General features: G+C 42.6%; 1 protein-coding gene across 2 annotated transcripts; it reads right to left on the bottom strand.

The window, feature by feature from the left end:
* Positions 1-2923: 2923 nt before the first annotated feature.
* On the bottom strand, positions 2924-20092 carry siah1 (siah E3 ubiquitin protein ligase 1). Of its 2 annotated transcripts, XM_084477527.1 has the most exons (7): positions 19952-20085; positions 14790-14894; positions 14607-14657; positions 13960-14016; positions 7353-7534; positions 6462-6758; positions 2924-5632 (listed from the first exon to the last, which is right to left on the bottom strand). In XM_084477527.1, the coding sequence occupies exons 3-7, from the start codon at positions 14623-14625 to the stop codon at positions 5261-5263; spliced, it is 927 nt and encodes a 308-aa protein (XP_084333653.1). In that variant the 5' UTR covers positions 14626-14657; positions 14790-14894; positions 19952-20085; the 3' UTR covers positions 2924-5260. The 2 variants fall into 2 exon arrangements, with proteins under 2 accessions (XP_084333653.1, XP_084333654.1); XM_084477528.1 differs by lacking the exons at positions 14607-14657; positions 14790-14894 and having other exon boundaries at positions 19952-20092.
* Between the last annotated feature and the right edge of the window lie 4560 nt (positions 20093-24652).

Here is a 24652-nt window from a genome sequence, read left to right as displayed (position 1 = left end):
ATAAAGGGAATTACAAAATGAAGCCAACGCCAAGAACACTACGCATTAGTCTGGACGCGAACACGGGTCACGCGTATCACAGGGCAAGTGCTAGACCATCCACCCAACTGCTGATTGCTGATTACGCGATAATACATAGATTTGTGTAAAAATGTGTTGAAAAAATAGCCACAGTAATAATAGATAGCAATTCATTGAATTATTTCATTTGCGTCATTTAATCTTAGACCCTTAGTGAAAATATACGCTGTTTGTACTTCATATATGTACATTTATGACAAAATTGTGAGGACTAGGTTTGGCGGAACCTTCTGATGGTACAATTGTTGCTGACAGATGGATTTCTCTGAAACACCGCTCAAGTTAGCCTGACAGTTAACCTGCTCCCGACCAGGTTAGTTTGGTCGGATAAATTGCTATGGTTACTTAGTGGAAATTCCCTTAAGTGACGTTCATGGAACGCAACTCTAGCTGAAAGAAGCCCGGCTTTGCGTTTAGCTTGATGGTTGTTTGGTCGGATAAGTTGCCATGGTTACTTAGCGGAGATTCAACTCTAGCTGAAAGAAGCCAGGCTAAGCAAAATAAGCACGGCTTTGGGTTTAGCTTGGTTGATGGAATACCCCCCTGGAAGAGATGAAGTTGCCTTGCCTTGATGAGTTAAAACTTTGTTTAACCTTCCTAACTTGCCTCTGTTCTATTGAAGTTATAAAACATTTTTCATGTTCCATCTACAGTAGTAGATGACTTGGAGTACTGTGTCTGCCTGTGTCTGGGTGAAGAGAAGAGGTTTGCTTTATTGTTAATATATTAATTTAATCAAGAAGGTGGTCTGATTGTATGCAGCATTGAGATATTGTTGAATGGAAAATAGAAAAATTCATTGGATATTAATCACAAAAATACATAAATCTAATGCATTTTGTTTGAATTTAAGCTTAATTGTTATGTATTTCAAACACATACACATTAATCATCTTGAATAGGTAACCTAATTACTATGTAATTCAAACAAATATACTTAATGTATTTTTAATACATAATCTGATTAATTGCATTTAAATTCAATAAATTATATTAATACTGAATACATAAACCCGGTGAATATGCATTTCAAATGAATAGGCTTTATTACACTGATGCATATACATCATGTAAAGTTTATTAGGTAGGTTTATGTTCAAAATATTAAAAAAATCTAATGGAACTTTGTCATCTAATTATTTTACATAAATCTTAATAGTTAGGGTTAAATATTTCTGTGAGCGTAAAGATAGCATCATGAAGTGATTTAATCCTTTCACACTTTTTTAACATATGCAGTAAGCATTGACAGATTTAAATATAATTTCACATTACACAAATCAGGAGGCCAATGAGTCATATTGTTATGGCACTAATATGAATTCAAATTATTAGACATGACCTACTACGTACTGTGTAAATGCTTAGTAAATTCAGCTATATCCCTCTAGAAAATTAAAGATGTTTTAAACCTTTTCATATTTATTTTAAGATTCATTTTTATCAAAAAAACATTGTCCGACATCAGAAGACAGTTGATAGGAATTTGAAGAATAACAAGCTCAATGCAGATCTAAATCAATATTTAGACTAAAAATATTAAGATAGATTGGGGGAACAAAATGATACGGATATTCGGCCCAAATACCTTTGATTAACCGTATACACTGTTCTAATCACTTCGGATGCAAGCGTCTCCCAAATGACGTAATAGTATAGTGCACTAGCTCAACATCACCATTGGAGGGCGCTTAATCTCATTAAACAACACCGTATGTTGTGAATGAACTCCCAAGTTTAAATTTAGAATCCAGCCCCAAAAATGCATCTCTCATTCAAATCTAGATGTCTGTTAATAAACATCGCCACCTGTTAATTCGTTTTTCGAGTAAAAACTGACCTTTTTTGTAGCACAGTGAAATAGGAAGGTATTATACAGTGTACAAACTACATGGCGGATGATCATTAGTGTGGGAAAGTGCAGACTCCACAACCACACCCAAGCCAAACCCCAATATTACGCAGTACATCCCAATGAAGCTCTCGTGGTTTACATTCCTCACCACACCCATTATCCCTGTGACTGATTCTGAATATCAGACCAGGCATGAAGGCACAACCTATACATAGCTCTCCAACGTCCTTTAAGCAGCACGACACGGTGCCCACTTGAAAGATAACACTCACTCAAGTTTGGAGTACAACTTCAGATCTAGATTGCCTGCACGTGTACGTCTGTTCCTTGTCCAAGAATGTGTGCGATGTGCAAGTGACCCTGCGAGCTGCCCTACATAGAATGACTACTTTACCAGAGAGAATTATATTTCAATCCTAAATAAAGTGGTTAGATGGTTCCAAGGGAATGGATCAAAGGCAGGGGGTTGGAGATACAATTAGATGCACGTAGATGTAAAAATGTACGTCTGGCAGCAGTACTAAGTAATCTTAAAAATAAGACGTAAAAATAAGACATTAAGTGTAAGACTTGAAAGACTTGTGCTGAGTTGCCATGCAGAAATGTAGAGCCGTCTCACTATAATGACAAGTAGTTCTACCGAGTCCTTTGCCAATAATCAAGACAGGTCTATAATTTGTGTTGGAATGGACAAAGGGCTGCTAAGAATTAAATGATTCATACATCCATTTCATGCCCTGCTAATCATCTCAGAGCAAATACATATCCGATTGGCACAAGATACGATTTCAAACACCACATCAAGCCACAATATAAAAGACATTGGATGTTGAAATGTATAGTATACTCAAAACCAAAACCTAGAACCCTTCCCCCAAATTGACAGAAGAAGACAGTGCAAGGCTTATGCACTTCACGATGCATCATTAGGAGAATGTAAATGTGTGCTGGCCCTGCCACAAACCAAAAGAGTGAAGAACCGCAGGGTATGAAAAAGATAGATTTATTTAATGACAACTTAAAACGGAACCAAATAAAAACAAAAAATACAGGAGTTAAGGGAGAGCAGCAGACTCCACATTGAAGAGAGGAGGAGAGACGATTGGCTTGACTCCTCCCCCCTCTTCAAACACAACAAACAAAAGAAAAAAAAGATTATTTCAACAAAAATAAGGACAAAGACAAATGGACAAAGACAAAAGGGGAAATTATAACAAACAAAAACTATTCAACTTGGAAAAACCACCTTCGGAAGAACGTCACAACTTGTTTTTCAACTAAAAACACTTGAAGTTTAGCCACAAGTTTTTAAAACTGCCTTTTCCATTTTTAGAGTCATTACAAAAATGATAATTATGATAATAACAATCTCCATTTAATAACAATATAATAACAATAGCAACATTGTAACGGTAGAAACTGTCCCTTGGTCTTAGGTGGGGAAAGGATCCATCAGTCAGTTTTTCAGAGATCGTAATCGGTGAGGCTTGATGGACAGTGAGTGAAAGAGGGAAAGAAAAGGGATTGTAAAAAAAACAAAAAGGGTAGGATATTTCTCTCACACACGCAAACACACACACAAAGAAAATGTCATGGAGTAAAACCAGTTTCAATTTGACAAAACCGAAATGCAGTCTTTTTTCCTTACTTAGAAGGGTACAAACAGAACAAAGCTTAATTTATTGACCCTTAAGTCAAAACGGGTTGACACTCACACGATTCCACCAATAGCTCAGCCTGCTTCGCTCCGCAGTCACGACATTAGCACAGGCTTGTGTAGGTCTGTATGCGTGTCCATGTGTGTATGCAGCTGTCAGACCACATCTAAGAAAACATGGTGAACGGGTGCTTATACGCCTGTATCCGTGTCTGGCTTTGGAATTAGACACTAATTGCCAGCCCAAACCTTCCAACAAGTCCCTGGCATTATGAAAACTGTACACAGTGGCAAGAGTCCGTAATGCTGACTTCTGTCCAAGAATGTCAGTTGACCCCAGATCATCCTATGATTGACCACGCTGAAGCTTGGGTTACACTGCTCCAAACGGAGGAGGCTACATCTTTATGGACCTCATCTGAGCTATTTTCATAACATAGGCATGGTAAACCACCGTTCCTTACCGCGCATCCTAGTTGAAGAGCCTAATCCAGTACAGTATTGAGGGTCTTTGGCTATCCCCACCTATGGCTCTACCAGAAGGCCCGACTATGACTCGTTGTGTTTACACTACTCCTTCTGTGATCAAACTGCTCCACAGCAACTGAAGGGTTGTGTTCCTTTATTAGCCAGTAGGCAGCCATGGTCTGGACTTAACGGATCCCCAAGGAGGAGAATTAACAGTACTCGTTCAGCTCCACCCAGTTCAGAGCCATTGGCTGTTAGCGTTGCAAGCACGTAGACCATTCATTCAGAAGATCCAACAGAGATTTACTTCCAAATGCAGAGCAAGGCTAGTCCAGGTGGCTGGTCAGCTAGCTAAATAACTAGCCACATAGTACTGACCAGGTGTCCATGGTAGAATATACATAAAGCCATGCTCAGGGTGCTAGTGACCAGCGAGCAGAACCTGTGCCCTGAAAGAAACATAACAGTTCCGCTTAGTTAAAGGTTCAGAGCTTCAGAGATGTTGGGAGTGTGTGTGTGTGTGTGTGTGTGTGTGTGTGTGTGTGTGTGTGTGTGTGTGTGTGTGTGTGTGTGTGTGTGTGTGTGTGTGTGTCAGGGGGGCTTTTGGAAGATGAGGCTGACACACAAAAAACAAAAACAGGAGGTGATCATCTGTGAAACGAGATACCACAATGCAAACTTTTTTTTGTGTTTGTAAAACGAGACAAAAAGAATGAGAGAAAACAAGAGATAGAGAGAAAGAGCGAGAGAGAACCAAGACTGAATGAACTACAGCGAGAGAGAGAGAAAAATAATGAACTATAAAGATACTGCACGTGTGCACGGTGTGTAATGGAGATGTGTACAAGTCTGTCACTACACGGTTGAACCCAGGCGTGTCCGTTCAACGGATGGTCCGTCCATACATTCCACCCCCGGTGTCCGCCCCCCCCCCCCCCGTGGCTGCCCACTCAGACAGTCCACTTGAGCCCCGTCCTTCTGTCTCTAGGGTGTGTTGGGGAGGGGGGGGGAGCGAGGGACCAGGGGAGGAGGTCACCCTTTCAGTTGACTCAAAACGTAAGTAACAAATTATTTATTTTTGTTATAACTGCAACCGTTCAACCCCCATTTCCCGGGAATATGGGAGGGGGAGGGGGGAGGGGGGAGGGGGGGGGGTCGGGGGTCAGGGGGGAAGTGGTGGGGCCGACGGAGGTGGGCCCTCAGCACATGGAAATGGTGACGTTGATGCCCAGGTTCCCGTTCTCCGCAAACAGTTGTGCGATCGATGTGTCAAACACCAGGCAGTCGCTGTTCATGATGGCCGTGGCGATGCCCTCGTGGATCGAGCGCGGCGTGGCCTCCCAGGTGAGCCGGCGCCGGTGCCCGTTGAGCTCCAGGCGGTAGGCGAAGTTCTCGGCCTGCTTGCGCGTGCCGATGAGCTGCACAATGGCGAAGAACTGCTGGTGGCCGTCGTACTTCTCCTGCTTCTCCAGCACCAGCATGAAGTGGAAGCCGAAACACGACTGCATCATCACCCAGTCCACGGCGCCGGGGAGGTTGATGTCCGTGGCCAGAAACACTATGTCTTCTCCCTGGGGACGGACGTGGGGAGGAGAGGACAGGGGGTGGGGGCAGGGGGGGGAGAGAGAGAGACAGCGAGGGGTCATTTTTCATATGTTCACCGGGTTGGCATTCAGGTGCGGTCATAGGGCTTGAGGGGGGTTCACTGCGACTTGTGTGACAGAGTATCGAGAAAGGCAAGACATTGACAGAGACACCAAACTAGGTTTGCTATTGCAGTCGACCTGTAGCGCAACTTGATGCAAAGTTGCAGACAGGTTTCATTTTTAAAGCCTTCAACGTTAACACGCTTCCTCATGGAAAACCTAACAAGAGTGCTCCCCTCGCACAACTTTCATGCAGTTCCAGACATTCACACTACAACCTTCTACCAGTCGGCCATTGGGTTGCTCCCCTGGAGCAGTGCCTTGCTCGGAGGCACCTCAATGGTAGCTGTTGAGGGAGGGAAGAGTATTATTCACTTTCCCAGTTGGCCCCGGTGGAGTCAACCTGGCAACAGTGCCGTCTCCTCTAGGCTTCACTCTGGCCTCCTGTGGGCCAAGTCCTCAGCACTCTAGTGCTAAATGGAATGGGGCAGGACTTGGGCACCGGGCGTGCGGTGAGGTGGGGTTGGGATAAGAGGCCATGTGTATGTGGCGTGCTCACAAGGGGGCGCTGTGGAGGGGCTTTTTAATTTGAGAGCACTACAGACATATACTCAATCCGCTTCTCCGACAAAAGCTTTGGCCGTGCTCTGAAACGAAAACAAGGGACACCTCTGGCACACAGGGAGGGGGGGGGGGCGGGGGGGCACGCCCCCAGACACATAGTGCGTGAAGCGGCTGTACGAGCGTCTCTGACCTGCAGCGTGGTGATGGATTTGTGCTGGTGCATCAGGTGGGGCATGACGGCGTCCAGCGAGCCCTGCCACTTGCAGGAGGCGCCCGGGCAGGGGCAGGAGTACGGCCGGAACTCACACAGCTCCTCGTGCTCCGCCTTGTCCGTGTGCGGCAGCGTGACCTCGCAGCCCGACGACGCGTACTTGCAGGGGAAGAGCACCGAGTTGGCCACCTTCTCCATGGCCAGGTTGCGGATGGAGCCCAGGGGGCCCCGGCACGTGGGGCAGCAGGTGAGCTTGGGCCGACAGTTGGAGCATACCTGTGGGAGGCGGTATTAATCGTCAACGACAACGACAACTAACAAAAAGCGAGATGGGTAACAAAACAACAAAAAAAAAAAAATTGTTTACTGAAATAAAGATAAATACGAGGCTTTAGAAAAATAACAATAGCTCACTGTATTGTATTGTGGGTTTACAATATAAATTACAATACACTTTTGTCTTTGTCAATTTGTACTTTTGTATGATGGTTGTTCATATGTCCTAAGTAAATACATTATTATGCTTAATACTTCTTCTCATCTTTTTGATCTTGCCTCTGACAAATGGCCTATATAAAAATAAATGACTGAAAATCTATACTGAAACTAATAAAAACTGAACTCAAAATAAGCACTTTGAAAAGATGTAAACTAAAACAAACCAATACACCTGCTTTAAAAACCAATTAAAACAAAAGCTGAAATCGAAAACCATAAAGTCAAAACGAAAAAAACTAAATGAAAGCAAAACAAAAACATCCTTTTTAATTTGACGTCAGTCTTACTAATGCAGTCTTTTCATATGAATGTGAATCCTGTCAGTTAAGGTTCCTTCTCAACCAGGATGTGGTGCGAGGGGTGTGTACGTACCAGGTGTCCCGACTGGCACTGCAGGATCGGAGGCAGGACATAGTCGAAGCAGACCGGGCACTCAAACAGGCTTGCCAGGTCGCTGTTCGAGGCGGTGGTGCCCGACAGGGTGGGCACTCGCTGGGAGGGGGGGCACTTGGAGGTTCCTGTGGGCAGCGCGGTGGCGGTCTGGCGACTCATTTCTAGGGACGAAACGGAGAGGAGGGGGTTGAGTGATGGACTGTGACGATAACCTGAACGATGTATCGCTTGTAGTACACCGAGTACACTCCCCTACTCATCGAGGATGGGTAATTGAAGGTTTGAATGGGAACACATTCAAAGGGTCAGTGTGAAAATAACTCCTGACCAATGAGCAACCAAACAGCTAAACAATGCCTTGACTTGGTAGGAAATACAGCAAGGTTCGGTGTCGTCATGAAAAAGGCTGATAGTTACCCCCAACCTTTAAGAAATGATTGTATCAGAATAGCCCCTACCCTTTGGGAGAATCGGTTGCATTATTGTGCAACACCCACATACAGTTTGTTTGGCAGAGATATTCATCCACAGTGAAATAAAAAGGTAGACACTAGACAGAAAAGTGGAGTGAACTCAGATGTGTGGTATGCGTGTCCTCTCTCTCTGTGTGTGTGTGTGTGTGTGTGTGTGTGTGTGTGTGTGTGTGTGTGTGTGTGTGTGTGTGTGTGTGTGTGTGTGTGTGTGTGTGTGTGTGTGTGTGTGTGTGTGTGTGTGTGTGTGTGTGTGGCGCTGCTGTTTCCAATAGTGCTGTGTGGTTGCCTTGGCAACAGTTCCATGTCTAAAAACGGGACAGCCTGTGGAGCGGAGGTTGGGAACAGTTAGAGAGGAGTAATAAGAGGAAGAAATTAGGGGAAAGGGAGGAGAGGAATGCGCAAGGGGCAGGGTGATGCCTCTTCCTCCTGTGAACTGGATAGTTTAGAAGGGAGAGCAAAGATGAAGGGAACTGAGGAGATGGGAGGAGGAGGTGAAGGAGGAGATGAGGGAGGGTGTGTAGGTAGGAATATACAGGCAGGAGGATCTAAAGGAGGCAAAGGTGTGGCCAGCAGATATGGACAAACATTATAAAACATAGTGTGATGAACCATAATACCACTGAAACACAACAGGTGAGACGGAGGAGAAGTAGAAGAGGAAAAATAAGGGGTGAACTGATGGGGGTTGACAGGTATTTTCTTAGCATCATAAAAAGGTATTTTAAATATGAAAAGGGTTGAATATAAGTTGGTATAATTGTACACTGCATTTGGATTTCATCTGATGCTGCTTATTATTCATACATTAACCTGATGATATGCAAATAGATACTTGGAAGCAAATCCCAGTGGCTGTGTTTGTGTGCACACACTGTTAGCTTGTGTTTGTTCCACCTGCTGGCCTGCCCGGCATAGCTCATCCTTATTATAGCCTGCGGGAAAAGAGACACGAAACCTCACAGCACAACCCAGAACACAGACAGGAAGAGAAAGGGGAGAAGGTGGAAACGTGTAGGGAAGTGAAAGAAACAAGAGGTAGAGGTATGGGAGGGAGGGGTGAAGAACTAGGAATACACGGATACGACTGGACAGACAGCCTGCATAAATAGAGTGAGCAGAATGCTCAACATGCAGTGTTCTACAGGTCTGCCACCAGCAGCCATTGATCAGAGTCTCACCAATGCCTTAGTACTGGCAGGGGCAGTACCCTGGCATGAATGCAGACACACATCAACACAGGGGGAGTATGTCAACTAAAAGAAAGGCTCTGGTCCTAGTCTAACCCAGGAACATCTTTCTGCAGCGCTTACCACACACCCTTCACTCCCCACCTCTCCTTTAGACTATAAATAAAAGGCTTACGCATGTAGCAAGAACAAAATGCCACTGCTGCTCCGGTGGACTTAACTAGAGATGCACCGATACCAGTACTCGGCCCGATACTGTGCTCATGTACTTATAAAACTTCTGATACAACCACCCGATGCCATTTTACGCAACGTTAACGAGCCAGTGAACCAAAATCTTTTTTTTTTGTAATTTGGCCTATATGATCAACATGGTCATCTATGCCGTTTTATCACCGTTACTGAACTAAGTCCCCAACGGAGAGAAAAAGGTGCACCAGCGGAGTGGTTTGTGTGGACAAAGTCGCCGTGGGCCATAACCATGGCGATAACACGCCCTCTCCCGGTATCGGTGAGTACTCAAATGTAAGTACTTATATTGCTGTATTGCTATTATACTTTGGAATTTTTGGAACTGCCATTTCCGGAGTTGGATGTGGCATTAGGAACTAGGATTTTGTAGCTTCAACCAATAGATGCCTATAACCGATGTGGTGACTTTTGCCTCTTTTCCACCGACAGTACCAGCTTAACTCGCCACGACTTGTTTTGGCACAACTTGGTTTGGTTCCAGGCACGTTGCGTTTCCATCTAAAAAAGTACCTCTTCAATGTGGGCGGGTTGTAGAAAATAACCTCTCCAACAGTGGCAGGTCGTCATTAGATTTTAATCCCGGGAGATGGGATTCCCAGGAAATCTGAATATGATCAAGACTATTTCCTGATTCCTGGGAAAGGTTAGGATGGGAAATAAAATAAAATGTGCAATGACTGCACGTCTATTGTTGATCGTAACGTTGATCGAGGTGAAACTCGAGCCCTGGGAAAGGAACGACACAAAAACGAAACAGCGAAACGCTGATCCGTGTCCCCCTCGGGAGTGAGTCTGTGGACTCCAGCCACGCCGGACACACACAACCACGCCGGACACACACAACCACGCCGGACACACACAACCACGTGCAGCCTAACTCTAACCCCGGGAAAGGAGCGACACACAAGGCAAAACGCTGATCCGTGTCCCCCTCGGGAACAGGTCCGTGGACTCCAGCCACACCGCAGCGGCCGGACACAACTTAACTTTGAGTGATTATTCCCGTTTGCAGCCGCTGGCCAATCAGTGGCCAGCAGCCTGTTTACGTCACACAAAAGTACCTACTCCGCTCGCTTGGAACCTCGACGGAGGTGAGGTTCAGGGTACTAAAAAAAGTACCCTGTACCAGGTACTTTTTTTTGCCAATGGAAATGCAAAAAAAGGCGGGGCGAGTCGAGGCGAGTCGAGCTGGTACTGTCGGTGGAAAAGCGGCATTTATCTGTAACATGATTGTGCAGATAAGCTCCTGTGCCATGTGTAAGCTGGCTGCACTGCAAAGGCTTTGGAAAGGTACTGTGTGAGCACATCTGTTAGGACACATACATGCGCACGTCCCTCCTGCCTGTAAACACCACTGCTGTGACAGAGAGAATGACTGGCTGGCTGTTAGTAGGCCTAGTCTTCGTATGCTTGTATCAGGGCCAAGGTCACTGTCAGCCAGCTATCTTAATTCTATTTATTTAGCTCACAATTTACATTTCAGACCACTCCCTGGGTCATTTCTGACAAATCCGGCCACCTCTACCTCACTTCGTTTGGAGAATTAATCTTGCTTGTCAATCACAGGTGCGTGAAATTAGGGGTGGGCGATATGCCAAAAATATCATAACATGATTTTTTTCAGGCAGGATCACGATCCACGATCTTATCACGATTCTTTTTCATGTTGGATTTTAAGACTATTTTGCAAGTTACTGAACAGTACAAGTTACTGTTTGACTGTCAGCATACTTTCTTGGGTGCTTTCTTTTGAGGTTGTTAAAAAGGTTTGTCATGTTGCTTTGCAATTTTTGCAAATAACTTGTTTGCGCCGTGTTGGTTTTGGAAAATTCAAACCAGTTCCATATTACAGACGTCAAATTATTTTTAGGGACCAACTCCTAAGTGTTGTCATCCATGCCGCTACGTTGCCAAATAAAAAGGGGGAGGGGATTAAATCCAAGGCACTACCTACTGTTCGCTATTATTGGTTTATTGGTGTGTCTCTATAGGGAAGGCGTGTAACGGACTAGCAAATTGTGTGATTTAAGATTTGGCTGTGAAAACAACTTTGGATACGTGCATGAGCCATAGAACTGCAACTGATTGAATGTGCACTAGGGCTGTCACTTTTGAGTTGGAATGGATATCAAATATCAAGGACAAAGACAAACACCGTAATGGAGATTCAATCACAAATGTATTACGTGACAAGAGGAGACATAAACTTTACTTAGACATAAACAGGAATTATCCTCTTTGTTTGTAACAGGTTATCAACTTAATCAATATCAAATGCTTTGCTTATCACAAAATTAGGCTATGCAATAAAAAACAAAAACGGAATCGGAACTACACAGCGCAAACAATGATGTGACAACTTAAACAGGAGACAGCAGCAGGAGTAAAGCCTAAAGCCTATCTGCAAGAAATAATAATTTCTTAATGTTGTTTGCTAGAAACACCAATCTATCAACTTGATCTGGATCAAGTGCGGCTCTCTTTTTATTCATGATGTTACCTGCGGCGGAGAACACACGTTCGGAACGCACAGACGTGCCTGGCACACACAGGGATTAGCGGGTATTTGTTGCAGCCCGTGTCTTTCCACCAATACAGCCTGTTGCTGTCAGCGGGGATGACTTGGGGTCGCAATTTACCGCTCAGGCTGGCTGCTCTGTGCGTTATCCATTTTCGAATCAGGATATATTATTCGCATGATTAGAGCGCCCACGAATGGATGAGATGGCAAACAATAAAATAAAAAGTAAAAACCAAACTGTCTAATCATAGACTGTAAAATACACACAACATGGCACTTTATATGCCATGGAACTATATATATATTAGAATACTGATATGTCACGTCATATTTGAATGCATATTTGAATATCGAATAATAAGTGACAGCCCTAATATGCACTGTAGCATGATACTAACGATTTCTCTGTAAAGGCAGATTGTGGAGACATTTGAGACATTTTAATCGTTCACGATCTAGTATCGTCATATCGCACACCCCTACGTGAAATGCAACACTGCTCAATAGCGGACGTTGGTAGGGAGAGGTCAATTAGAGATGGGACGGGACTGTTTTTGGTCGTTCGATTCTTATCTACAGCACATTTAAGAGACCACTGGTTTGTTGACTGCCAGTCTGTCACTAGTAGGAGACCACCATGCGAAGCAGTTATTGCGCCTTGTTGCCAAGTATTTAGCGACAAGTGTGCCATGCAGACATGAAAGTCACACTCTGCTGCAATGACAGTATGTATTTTGACAATGTTAACTTGTTGGTTCAAACTTATTAATTACTTTCTGACCCATCGACAAGCAGAGAAAATGACAGGTGGTTTATGTCCAGAAAGAATATGACAAAAAAGCTTTAACAAAAACACCTGACCGAGAAAAGGCAGGAATTGCGATTGTATTGCTTCATTTTGAATAGAAAAGGCTATGTGCTTCTAATATTACACACAAAAACACGTGTGGGAAATTTGTGAGCATAGATTAATTGTTGGGTACACATGGTAACTTGTGGCAGCACACAGGACTAAAACAAGAAGAGACCTGCACAGCTCAAGTGATCTCACAGAGGGATAAACATAGCATCACTTACAGCCAGTATATGAGATAGGAAGTGTCTCGGCCGATATAATAGCAAACAGACAGGCAGACAGGGCCCAGGGCTTCATTTGGTGCCAGATAGCTTTAAAATGGCTTTTAATGTCCTCAGAGTTGAGTCAGCTTTCGTCAGGGCTTATGCATTCTAATGATTTTAAACTGTATAGTGTGTGGCCCAATAAAGATAATGTGTTTTTATGGGAGGGGTGGATAATAATATTTCCCACTTCCTATGCTAAATGTGACAACATTTAATGAATGTGAAACAGATTATATTAAACCATTTAAACACTAATCCGTCACAAAATCTTGGTAACAATATATGAATTGTATTTATACTAATCAGCTATATAACATAAAAAAAACTGTATCCATGTTGCATGAAAATATACTTCCACATGATATTTTTTTTCTGCCACACTGAACAAACTATAAAGACATTAGTCTTTTCAGATTACGTAAACAAACCGGGGCAGCATTCTCTAGGTCAGGTACATACCTTTTGGCAATCAACAATTTAAGTTTTCTGCTTTCTCCTTGCTTGTCCAACAACTGATAGCATTCATAGTGGGCCAAGCCAAACACAGACTAACAACTATAAACTTCACAGATGGACAGTCCAAGTCCTAGCATTAGTGTCTACACCATGCATGTACATAATGTACTACATCTAGAGTTTTGCGGTTCTCGTAGAAGTACTTTTATAGCTGCATGTACAATATTGTTTGGTTCCAAGGATTGAAGGATTTGGATTCATAGAAGCAGAGCTTTTCTGTTTTAAGGAGGGAAAGGAGAATTGAGTGGGCAACATCAGGAAGAAGATTACTTCTCTCATGTGCTATTCAAGATCAATTCAAGATCAAATTAAAACACAACACAGGTTGAAACTGTACAGATAAAAGCACTAACTTAGTTCATTCCAACTAGCAGTCATAACCTCCATAAGTGGAGAGCCAGAGAAATAAACCAGCTGCGATGTTGGGGGAGATGACGATAAGGGAACTGTCATCCTCCTTTTTTTGTGATTTTACTGGCAAAAAAAGATGAATGAAAAAAAAAGAGAAAACACACCTTCGTCCATAAGATTCCTCAGTAGGGCTTTCTTCTCCTCTTGAAATGTGAGGACCTCTGAAAAAAGGAGAAAAGCTTATGAATGGCAAGTAAAAAAACAAACAAGATATCAATACAAATGAAGGACCATCGATTAAGGACTCTGATTAGACAGCTATTTCCAGTGTCTGATTTCAGGCAAAAGCTTGTACATATTGAAAATATTTTTTATCCGGACATGCAGAGGTTTGCATCAAATTTCTGTTTGTTTACCAAGGGCCACATGGCTACCTAAAAATGTAAACCTCATCAAAATGTTTTTAATTTGTTTCAGGATTCAACCATACTAAACACACATGCTCAAACCAAAAGACTCGCTGATTCAAAGCCAAAGCAAATAAACAGACTGCGTGAACAGACTCATGAGTAATGCAGATATGACAACATGAAATCATAATGTTTACATAAGAACAAGAGTGACGGGTCAATTATAGATTTTTTAAATAGGACATCATCATCATCATCATCATCAGGTAAATAGGACACAAAAGGGCAGCTGTGACATGGGAAATGTGTTCCCGAACACCTACACACCCATTGTAAGAGCAAGCGCTATGTAGGAGCAAGCAGCACACACACAAATTAAACAGACACAGACTCAAACTCACTTCTTGAAGGCCAAGGCATTACTATAGTGATGTATTATGAAGCACGAGCATCTATAATGACAATGGAGACATAAATTAACAACACCTCTGTTTGTTTCAGCGTCTGTCTGTGTCAAAAAACGTAATGTTAACCCGAGACTGGGAGCATGAATGGAGAGGAATATCCTTGACATGCCCATTCACCTTTTGTCCCGTTCCCTTTTGTAATAGTTATACAGGAGTACAGGTTGAAGAAGGAGGGGCAGGTCAAGCAGCACAAGCCACCAGGCGGCTTAGCTTGTGCTCCGCCTAAAGACATAGAGGAAGAACATCAGTCCGGCCGCTCGCTGCGATGATCCCCCCATGTAGAAGAATCCTGTTGGACTTCTATTTAACATAAAACGTGTTCTTTTTTTAAAAACCCACAAAACAGAGGGACCATGTTACAATTTCCTCTTCTACTGTTGAGGTTCATATAAAAAAGATGGACTGTGTGTGATGAACAAATCAAGAGAACCCCCCCCCAAACAAAAAAGAAGCACATGCATGGCTTGGAGATAATCCAAAGAAACAGTAGCAGATATTCTAGTTACTCCTGCTAGGGTTAGGGCAAACCTGCCCGTCTAGATAAGCTTTAGTCACCTAAAGAAAGTTCATATACGTATTTTTCAGATTTTAAACATAAAAGCCATCAACCAACAGCTATGCCAGCCCAGTCTCTAGCTTTGGAGCCATCAGCCTGTGTGCAGCCGGGCTGAAACCTCTTCGATACATCTTAGTGCACTGGCAATAACCACTGGATGACTGGAAAAGTTGGCAAGGAACACGAGGCTGTCTCGTCCAGCCACTGTAGTTTCACCGCTGGATAATTATTATTTTCCAGCTCCAGCTGAGAGCAGCCGTGTTCTTCCCAGTGCAGAGTCTGCATGAAACAGGACTGTGTCCTCTGTGTCGTGCCTGTTTTCCAATCTCGCCTTAAATAAAAGGAAGGAGCTGGTTTTCCATGGTGGCAAAAAGGTGAGAATGCCTCTTGGAACTGGACTATGTCGTCGCATCCAAACGGCTGGAGAAACTAAATTTGCCAAGCAAAATAGGCAACCCTCCCATGGAAGGCTTGGCAGACTGACAGAAAGGGGAGGAGAGAGTGAAAGAAAACAGTAGGGGAACTCCCTGTAGAGGGAACATGAGATGACGAGACACTCGGCTCCCTCAGTGGATTATGTATCATTTAAATACTTGCTAATGATACTATAACTAATAAATAATAGAGGACTTAAAGGAAACAATAGGGAAACTTTGGTGTATGATTGCATTTGAATTGGAACTAACACAGGTTCATTACTGTAGGTGTGTAAAATTGAATGCCAATCATTAAAAGCAATCCCTAATCTCGTTCTCAGAGTCCATACCCAAGCACAACCTGCAGCCTCTTTCCCTGCAGCCTCCATGTTTCCCTCCCATCACATTTCTTTCTCCTCACACATACACCCTCTTTCAGTGGCCTCTCAGCCTGCGCCACTCCTCTCAGGCTCTCTCTCTCTCTCTCTCTCTTATGGCAGTTTTTTTTATTTTTAATTCCCCCCCCCCCCCCTTTGCTGCCCACAGCCGACACATTCTGTCTCCCTCAGAGCTGGTCTCAGGTTACAGTCTTGTCTGGCTGTGTGCTGCCTCGCCAGCTGCCCTCACTGACACCTTCCATCCCTTTCTTGCTAGCGTCTTCCCCTTCCCTCTTCTTTAGACGTCATTATTTTCTGCTCCATCTGGTCTCGGTAAAGTGTGAGCACAAACAAAAACAAGCATTTGTTCAGAGAGAAAAACAGTTTAACTACAAAACAAAGCCTCACATAATGGGCTTTAATCATCTGCTGGAGCATTTTCTTCTTATTTTCTTCTTCTTAAGCATGAAAGGGCAAAGAGTTCTCCTTTAACAGCAATATCACTTGCAGCATATTTTACAGCCCACATCACCTCCATCTTCATCTTCTGGTGGGAAGATCTTTTCAAAGACAGGCTTGCAGTTGAGGCCAATTATTAGTGATTGGTATCACCTGCGTTCTGCAGCCCACAGAGTTGATGAGGACATCATGTAGAGTTATTATTTTGGGATAACATTGAGCATGTAAACAATTTGGATGCCTATCACTTGTCATTCTTCTGGGAGTTATGTAAGACGTTCAACTCGCTGTCCCGATTGTGTCCATGCTAAAAGAGTCTGAAGCACAAGAGGTTAACAAAAACACCCCTCACATGATTCATCCCAGTGAAAAGGGTTAAGACGGCAGTGAAGCAAAGCCATGAGTGATACTGTTTAAATCAATTGAGTGAATACTTTTAGTGAAGGCCAGTAAAAATTGTATGGGGCCAGAGTGTTTAAGATTATCTACTTAAAGGTCTAGTCTTAACACTTTATTGTATGATATATTAAATATGCTGCAATGACAGTTGCTTGAATATGAGTAAAAGACAAAATATTTAGAAATGTTTGATTACATTTTACTCTGCCTTTACCAATGTGTAGGATTTCCAATGTTAAGTTGAATTCAAATGTATTTAAAGCAGGGGTGTATGAGCACATTGACAAGGGGAAATTGTTTTGTTGTTCTTGAGATGAAGCCGTCAATCATATTGGAAGTGTTGGGCGGCACAGGATGCTCTGAACTCCAATCATGTCTAGGGCTTATGCAGCAAAGGCGCAGCCCCGCACTGAACAACACGATGGTTACAGAGTTCAGCACCTTAGGTCTAAGGCCCAGTCTGTTAAAAACCATTACATGTCCAATTCACTTCTTCATAGTCGTAAACAGAGTTATGAAATGTACTTGGTATAATATTAAAATGGGCATTTATGCATGCTCCCCCAAAAAAAACAAGAGTCTCCTTCATGGTAAGCAGGCTGCAGTTTGAGCACCTATGTGCTTTACTATGCAGAAACAAAATTGTCTGGGCCTTATTCCTCTGTTAAGAGTGACAGAAGGAACGTCCACAATCTCATCCCATGTCCAGATGCAATAAATTCTCCTGACTTTGGACTACATCTGCTCACATTATCACCAGACCCCACCCCCAAAAACGACCCACACACACACACCCACACACACACACCCAATGTGACAGTAGACGATGCCTAGTGTATTATTAAGAGGGGCACAGCAGTAGCAACAACAATGAGCCATCTGGAACAGGCGGCAGTTCATCAGCAGCCTAATGGAGACAACCACACACTTAATCAACTTCATCACGTCATCACGTCATAGTAAAACAAAACAACTAGAAACAAAGAAGAGAGACAAATAAAGGAAAAAGCTCAAGCCAAAAAATATAAACAAAGACGCTCTGGCATAAAGGATGTAAAAAATAGATCCTTGATTCATACCAACATGTTGCATGCAGTTATTTTCTACTTTTGTTTAGACGATTTTTCAGTTACATTTCTACTGCAGGGAAATACAGAAAAGCCAGCGGCCTGCAGACACAACCATCCTCCACATTCAAAGGAACGAGAGAGGACGGTATTACGAACAAAGAATTGGCTCATTGTTCAACAAATAACAATCGCTTTACATTCACTCCAATTGTAGGACCAGTGGCCACATTTAAATAAGACAATAAGATATACATGTCTAAAACAAAACAGAAATTGTCTTCCTAAATTAGAACACATAACTGGTCTTTCATTACGCAATCCAATCTTATTTGGATTAAGGTCATCCAAAAAGTGATGATGCATGTATGGCCATGTCTATTTTAATTAGGTTGAAATTGGAGTGCTACACTCCATGTAAACATAGTCAATGAGTCAGTCCTAGTATTACCCTCCCCATCATCAGCCCAATGCATATGGGCAAATTACAAAGAAAATGGCTGATGAAACATGCAAAACTTAATGAGGTTTGCCCACCAAAAGGAATGGCTTGATAACCCTGAAACCCAGACAACCTTTCAACCTCAAATTAAGGTCATGAATCATGATCAATATACCACCAAAAGGCATGGAATAGGGAGATTGTAATAACCACAAAACAATGGTCACCCGGTTGTACACATCACTTATATACTAGTTGTCATCACAAGCTGTGACTAGAACGTTTCCCTGAGTTTTAAAAATTGTATAAAAATGAACAACAGCGGGCAGTCAAAACTAACCTTAGCGGACACCCATGCAATAGTAGTTCCAGTCAATTTCAGATTTTGGGTTTTATTGGAAAGAATACATAACGATCACTGCAGTGGGTAACTAAATTCAGAAATACAACATCTGTTTGCTCTCGATGAAAAAAAATCGGATAGTACCCTGAGTAAATGCTAGCCACTGCAGATCTTATATCATTTCTGCAAAAGCGAAAAACGATGGTGAGGGATACGTTGTTGTGCTTATGCATATACTTTCCGACAGCACTATCAGGCGGCCTTTCTATTCACAATGCCACTATGAGGTGAAGGGTTACGTTGATGTTAGACGTGGTAAAGCTTGGCTAATATGTTGGTGTGGTTGAGGTCAAGGCAGAGATCTAAGAGGCGTATCTTTAGGCTACCTTCACTGGCCACACGTATAGAGACGCTTTTAAAATGTCCGGGAGTCTTTCTTTCTTGCGTCAATAATATGCCCCATATACTACTGAGGGCTTTATATCAACAACAACAACAACAAAAAGAGAGCTGTCAACCTTGGACAATGTTAAGTGAAGCATAGGCTAAATATCCGGGGGTAATCATAACGCTGTCATTACCTCTGAGACAGGTCATATACGTTGAGAGAAGCTATGCAACGTTAGCTCTGTTATCGTCCGCCACCACCAACACATCGAACCAAACACTCGCTGTCAGCCTGGCCCCTGTACGTCATCCACCAATCATGTACATCTGAAATACCACCCAAACAACGACATGCTTCTGGTGTACTACATGAAGATTCACAGAAAATGCCCAGTCTGTCAGAACACATAACGACATAGCTTAGCTTACGTTGCAGACAAACAGGGCCTTGTCCTGCCGTAAAGCAGCAACGTTAGCCAGTGCACTGGGTACTGAGCTCTGCGAGGACACCTCGACCAACAAGGAAACGTCAACTAACACGCCGATATTGCAGAATATCGATTGTTTATGTTCCATGGCGATCGATATACTTCAGTAATCCAAGTGCAATGCGGACATGTGTGTATCGTACACGACCAGCACCAGAAGACGCTAAGCACCTAGCATTGTCGCTAGCTAGCTGGTTACTAGGCGAAGCTAACGTTGATGCAGTGCTAATGAACCGAGCTAACATCAGCTAGGTGCTTAGCTACAATTTGCTCAAGCAAGGCTGTTGTTTTCCGAACAGACTGTGGCGAAAATTGTGTTTTACTTGCGTAGGCCGTGATACTTACCTCAGATGAAGTGTCCCAGAATGTACTATGGCGAAATGAATGGATGGCTAGATGTTATTAACCAAATGATTCCGTTTATCGTTTTTCATTCGTTAGCTCGATGTATCCACATTCGCGCTGCACTTGGAGCTCAAACGAGACGTTTGTACCAGCCGGTCGGGCTCGCGCACAGTTGTTGAAGTTTGTCGCGGGGACGTGCTTTTTCCAGATAGCAGCTGCCACAGCTTATCGGCTCTAGTGTAATAGTATGATTTTGTTGTTCAAATATAAAGACGCATTTATTATTACTGCTACTAACTTACTCGGGAAATGTGTTTATTATTGAATATGTAAACGAGACACAAAAGCATTTTGAAAGGTAGGCCCCATGGTAAACCATTATCTCAGTATGGGTATATGAGTATGGCTGTATAACACATTTGCCGTTTGATGTGTGTGTCTGTCAATGAAGTGTTTGTTTGTGTGAGTGAGTGAGTGAGAGAGAGAGAGAGAGAGAGAGAGATTAGAGTAAATGACTGGTTATCTTATTGTCTTGCCCATAGAAAGAAGGGAGAGAGAGAAAGAAAGATAGAAATAAGGTAAGACAAAATCAATACAATTTAGATAGAGTAACCATTATAGTGAATGGGCATGTTATTTATATATTTGGAAAGAAGAAACAGGGTGGAAAGAGTTATTATCTAATCAATTATCTAAAATGTGTAATCGAAAATGTTCTCTCTGTGTGACCTTACAGAATATTTATTTGAATATCTATTTATTATTTTTACCTTAACCATGCATCTTATTCAATGTCTTACAGACACATATTGCTATGTGTCAGGTGTATAGCAACTTCCTTTGCAATTGAACAGGCCCTGTTTACAACATGCTCTAGCTATCAAATCATTATGCACAAAGAAGGTATACAGGCTATACTAGTATACTATACTAGGGTATACTAGTGCATTACAATGTATAGCCTACCTCAAAATGCAAGTGACCAAACCTGTCAATGCGGCAAGGGTTTTATTGTCCACATATGAAACACAACCACAACATGAACCAGAAGCAAATGCAAGCAGCAAAAAAAAGAAAAGTAAAAAAAATACAGATAGGTAACTACAACTTGAGGAACGGAATGTCAAGGAAACACGAAGAAGGGAGCAGGGAGTTTGTCCGGGGAGAGGTTTGGGGGTAAGGGGAGAAGGGGATGCAGGGCTTGTGGGGGATGGGGGCTGCAAACCCACGGGAATGCTAAGCTGTTCTGGAATGCCAGTTGAATCTGGTCATTTCTGCTGGGACATAACAACACATGGTGTGAGAAGGGAATTAAGTGGGGAGGGTGGGAAATAGTAGGGCACAGGAAATATATGGGTTTAATGGTAATGGTAAAGTGCTAGAGTAGATGGAGGAAAGTAACAGAGAGAAGTGTGACGGAGAGAGAGAGGCAAAGAGGGGTAAAGTCAGTAGGACAGAGTAAGCGAGGGCAGTGGAAAAACGGATTTCATAAGGAAGGGAAGGGAAAGGAATGTCAGAGGCAGAGTAGACATTGTGTATGTGTGTGTGTGTGTGTGTGTGTGTGTGTGTGTAACAAGACATGAAACCATGCAAAAGTGTTTTTTCAATAGGCAAGTTTGCATCCACATTGAGGATCTAATTACAATGTCTTCCTTCGCCCTGTCCACTGTACCACTCGCATATGAGTTTGGGGAAAGAAAGCATGTGAAAGAGACACACATAATCAAGTACATATGTGTGTGCGCGTGTGCGTGTGTGTGTATGTGCACAAGCGCAGATGCACACACGCACATGCACACACGCACAAACTCACATACGGACACACGCAGGCATGCATATTGCACGATGAGAGGCACTGGAAAGGTATACACATGAACTCTCTCATAGCTCACTAGCTTATACGCTCTCAAAATCAAGAATTGTATGCCCATGGTAGTACATTGGTGCATTCTTATTTGCACGGATGTGTGTAGCCATAATAGACTACCAACAAACACAATATCTTTTTGGAGTTGAAACTGGTGTAGAACCAGCCAGTTAGGAAACTTTGCCTATGCTGTAATATGCAATAAGATGCATAGTGTGGGCACAGCAGGGTCGTTTTTTCCATGCATTGGCTCACTGAAGTAGCAGCACCCTCTTGTCTTAACCCCTTCACAAGCTCCTCGTGTGGCCCACTGTAATCCCTGACCAAGGCTCCCCAAGCCCACAGTTTAGTTTGGTCACGCTGGAAGTGGCCACAAGTCAGACACGCCCTGCATACCCAGTAGGGCGTTCCCTGGATCCTGAGATGCTGTTGCTGCTGCTGCTTCTGAAGCTAATGTTGATTGGTGCAATTATTATCTTTCACTTCGTTTTTTTCACTTTGGGAAGGAAGGAATCCCGGGAGCAGCGTTCCTATTTTAATTAACTAGTTAAATAACGTAAAGTGGCAATCTCAAAAGTAAAAAATAAAATAAAAAGTTAAAGTACTCCCTCCCTGAATGAGGTAACACAATGGGGATTTAGCCTATGGCCAACTGATGAAATCCCTTGCACTTACGTTATTACGGTATGAATTTTATGAGCTTGGTGTCAGTGGCAAAACTGTTTGTATCCCCGGGATGAAGTACAATATATCACCAAAGGTGAATTTTATAAAAATGCTCAACGCAGTTTATTTTGAATTAAAATATCTGGACCCAATGATTAAAAATTGGCCTTTGCTGAAGACTTTAACTCTTCCTACTTACTTTAATGGTGTGAAAACTTGAAATAAAATAGCCTGGATTAGCAGGATTATTTTCTAATATATATCTGTCATGAGACAGATATACGTATATTAAAAAATAAGATATATCTGGCTCTCATAGAGACAGTTTGTGGTTGGTCCATATCCAAATTCTGGTAACAAGACAAGTGGAGAGCAAAGATAAGTAGCATGCAACCGGCTTAGCTAATTATGTTATCCCCTCTCCTCTCTTAATATGGGGTTGAATCATCAGTGTATTTAGCATGCATACCGGTCTGTGACTGTATGTGTGACCCCAGGGGGGCTCCATACCATTGCATCCAGGTTTGTTTCAAGTAAGGTGGGATTAAGAGGTCGGTCTCGTCCTTGGCCAGATGAGCGTTTGATGCCAAGAACAAGGAGGCATACAAATGGAAAAAGTCACCCAAATTCTGAAGCCTCATGAACTTGGGTTAGACATCACTCGGCAATATTTAGTACTGCTAAGAATAAATCTTTCATTATCCAAATGCATTTCTACTTTAAATAGTTGATCAACTCAACGTGCATAACTTGTATATTATTTGTATATATTTTTATTTTATCGGACACACAACAAAAGAAATAAAATGGTAGATTAACGTTTAAGTCACTCATTAGACTTATGTAGGCTTAACTAACTAATTACTGGAGAGAAAAATCCACATAAAGAATATTACCAATGTAATATTTGAAGACCATTAATTTGGATATTAGAGTAAAGTTTCAAGACTGAAAAAAACCTGTCCACTCGCTGTTGTCATGCGGCATATAGGAACTACAGCTTTACTTAACCTGTGTATGTAAAGTAACAATTAGCTTAAAACTTGGCATCAATATAACTAGTTAAGTTGAAGATAAACAGCAACACGATAGTCTTGATAATGTCAAACATGTGGCCTTTATTAACAGTAACAATACTAGAAGTCTTAAGTGCTAGTGCTGCTGAAAGACTAGTCCACTATACTTTTGCGAGTCAGGCCAGAGTGCTTAAAGGTGACATATACCACCAGGTGTGAGTGTGATTAGCCGTTACAAGCCGTTTTTTGAATATCCGCCTCTTCTGACATCACAAGTGGGCCTGTCCACCTAGATGTGTGCTGGATAGATCAGTCTACCAGTCTTACCCAGTGGACTGTAACAAACGTTGCTCATCTATCAGTCATACGTCTAGGTGGACACGCCCATTTGCGATGTCAGAAGAGGCAGAAAACGGCTTGTAAAGGCTAATCACACACACCTGGTGGTATAATATATCACCTTTAAAGATGCTGCTGTCTGTTTGAAACAAACAAACAACGAAGCTCGAGATGTTCTTTAAACAATTGTCTCCATTTGTGGTCCATTTCCTGCAAAAAATAAAAAGGAAGATATCAGTGCCTCATACAACTTTAAATCTTGGCGTCCATATTATAAATTACTTTCAAACCGGACCCTGGCTCATTAAACCATATTAGCTTTACCCCAGAAACCAGGCAGACAAATAACACATAAGAGGGACTCATTAGAGTAGTACAGTCCCTAAATATCTCCCCCTGTAAAGTCTGCAAAAAGGGTATTCACTGAATACGGTTTGATGGATACTACACACGGTCACACAGTATTATGCTGCACAATCTTTTTTACAATATCTGTGGGTCAATAGTTGGATAACTATAGACCACAAAACATATGTAGGGATTACTCTGGTCTCGTACAAAATGCCCTTTCTGCCGACATTATCTGACATCCTGCTCGATAACTAACAGCTGGATACAATAATGCTATTTGAGGATGATCTGTTGAAAGTGAAACATTGATAGTTGGTGCACATCGCTCCCTAGTGGATGGTCATGTGTAGCAAGTGCTCAACACCAAACCGAAGAGCACAAAACAATCCACTGGCTTGTAGTCTGACCTATACGAAGCTTGCTTGTTTCGAGAAATGGAGAAAGAGAACAATATTGTCACAA

Source organism: Micromesistius poutassou, assembly GCF_964030765.1.
Source record: "Micromesistius poutassou genome assembly, chromosome: 13".
Taxonomy (NCBI): Eukaryota; Metazoa; Chordata; class Actinopteri; order Gadiformes; family Gadidae; genus Micromesistius; species Micromesistius poutassou.
The sequence above is the reverse complement of the archived record's forward strand: the minus strand, read 5'-3'. Positions and strand labels throughout refer to the sequence as shown.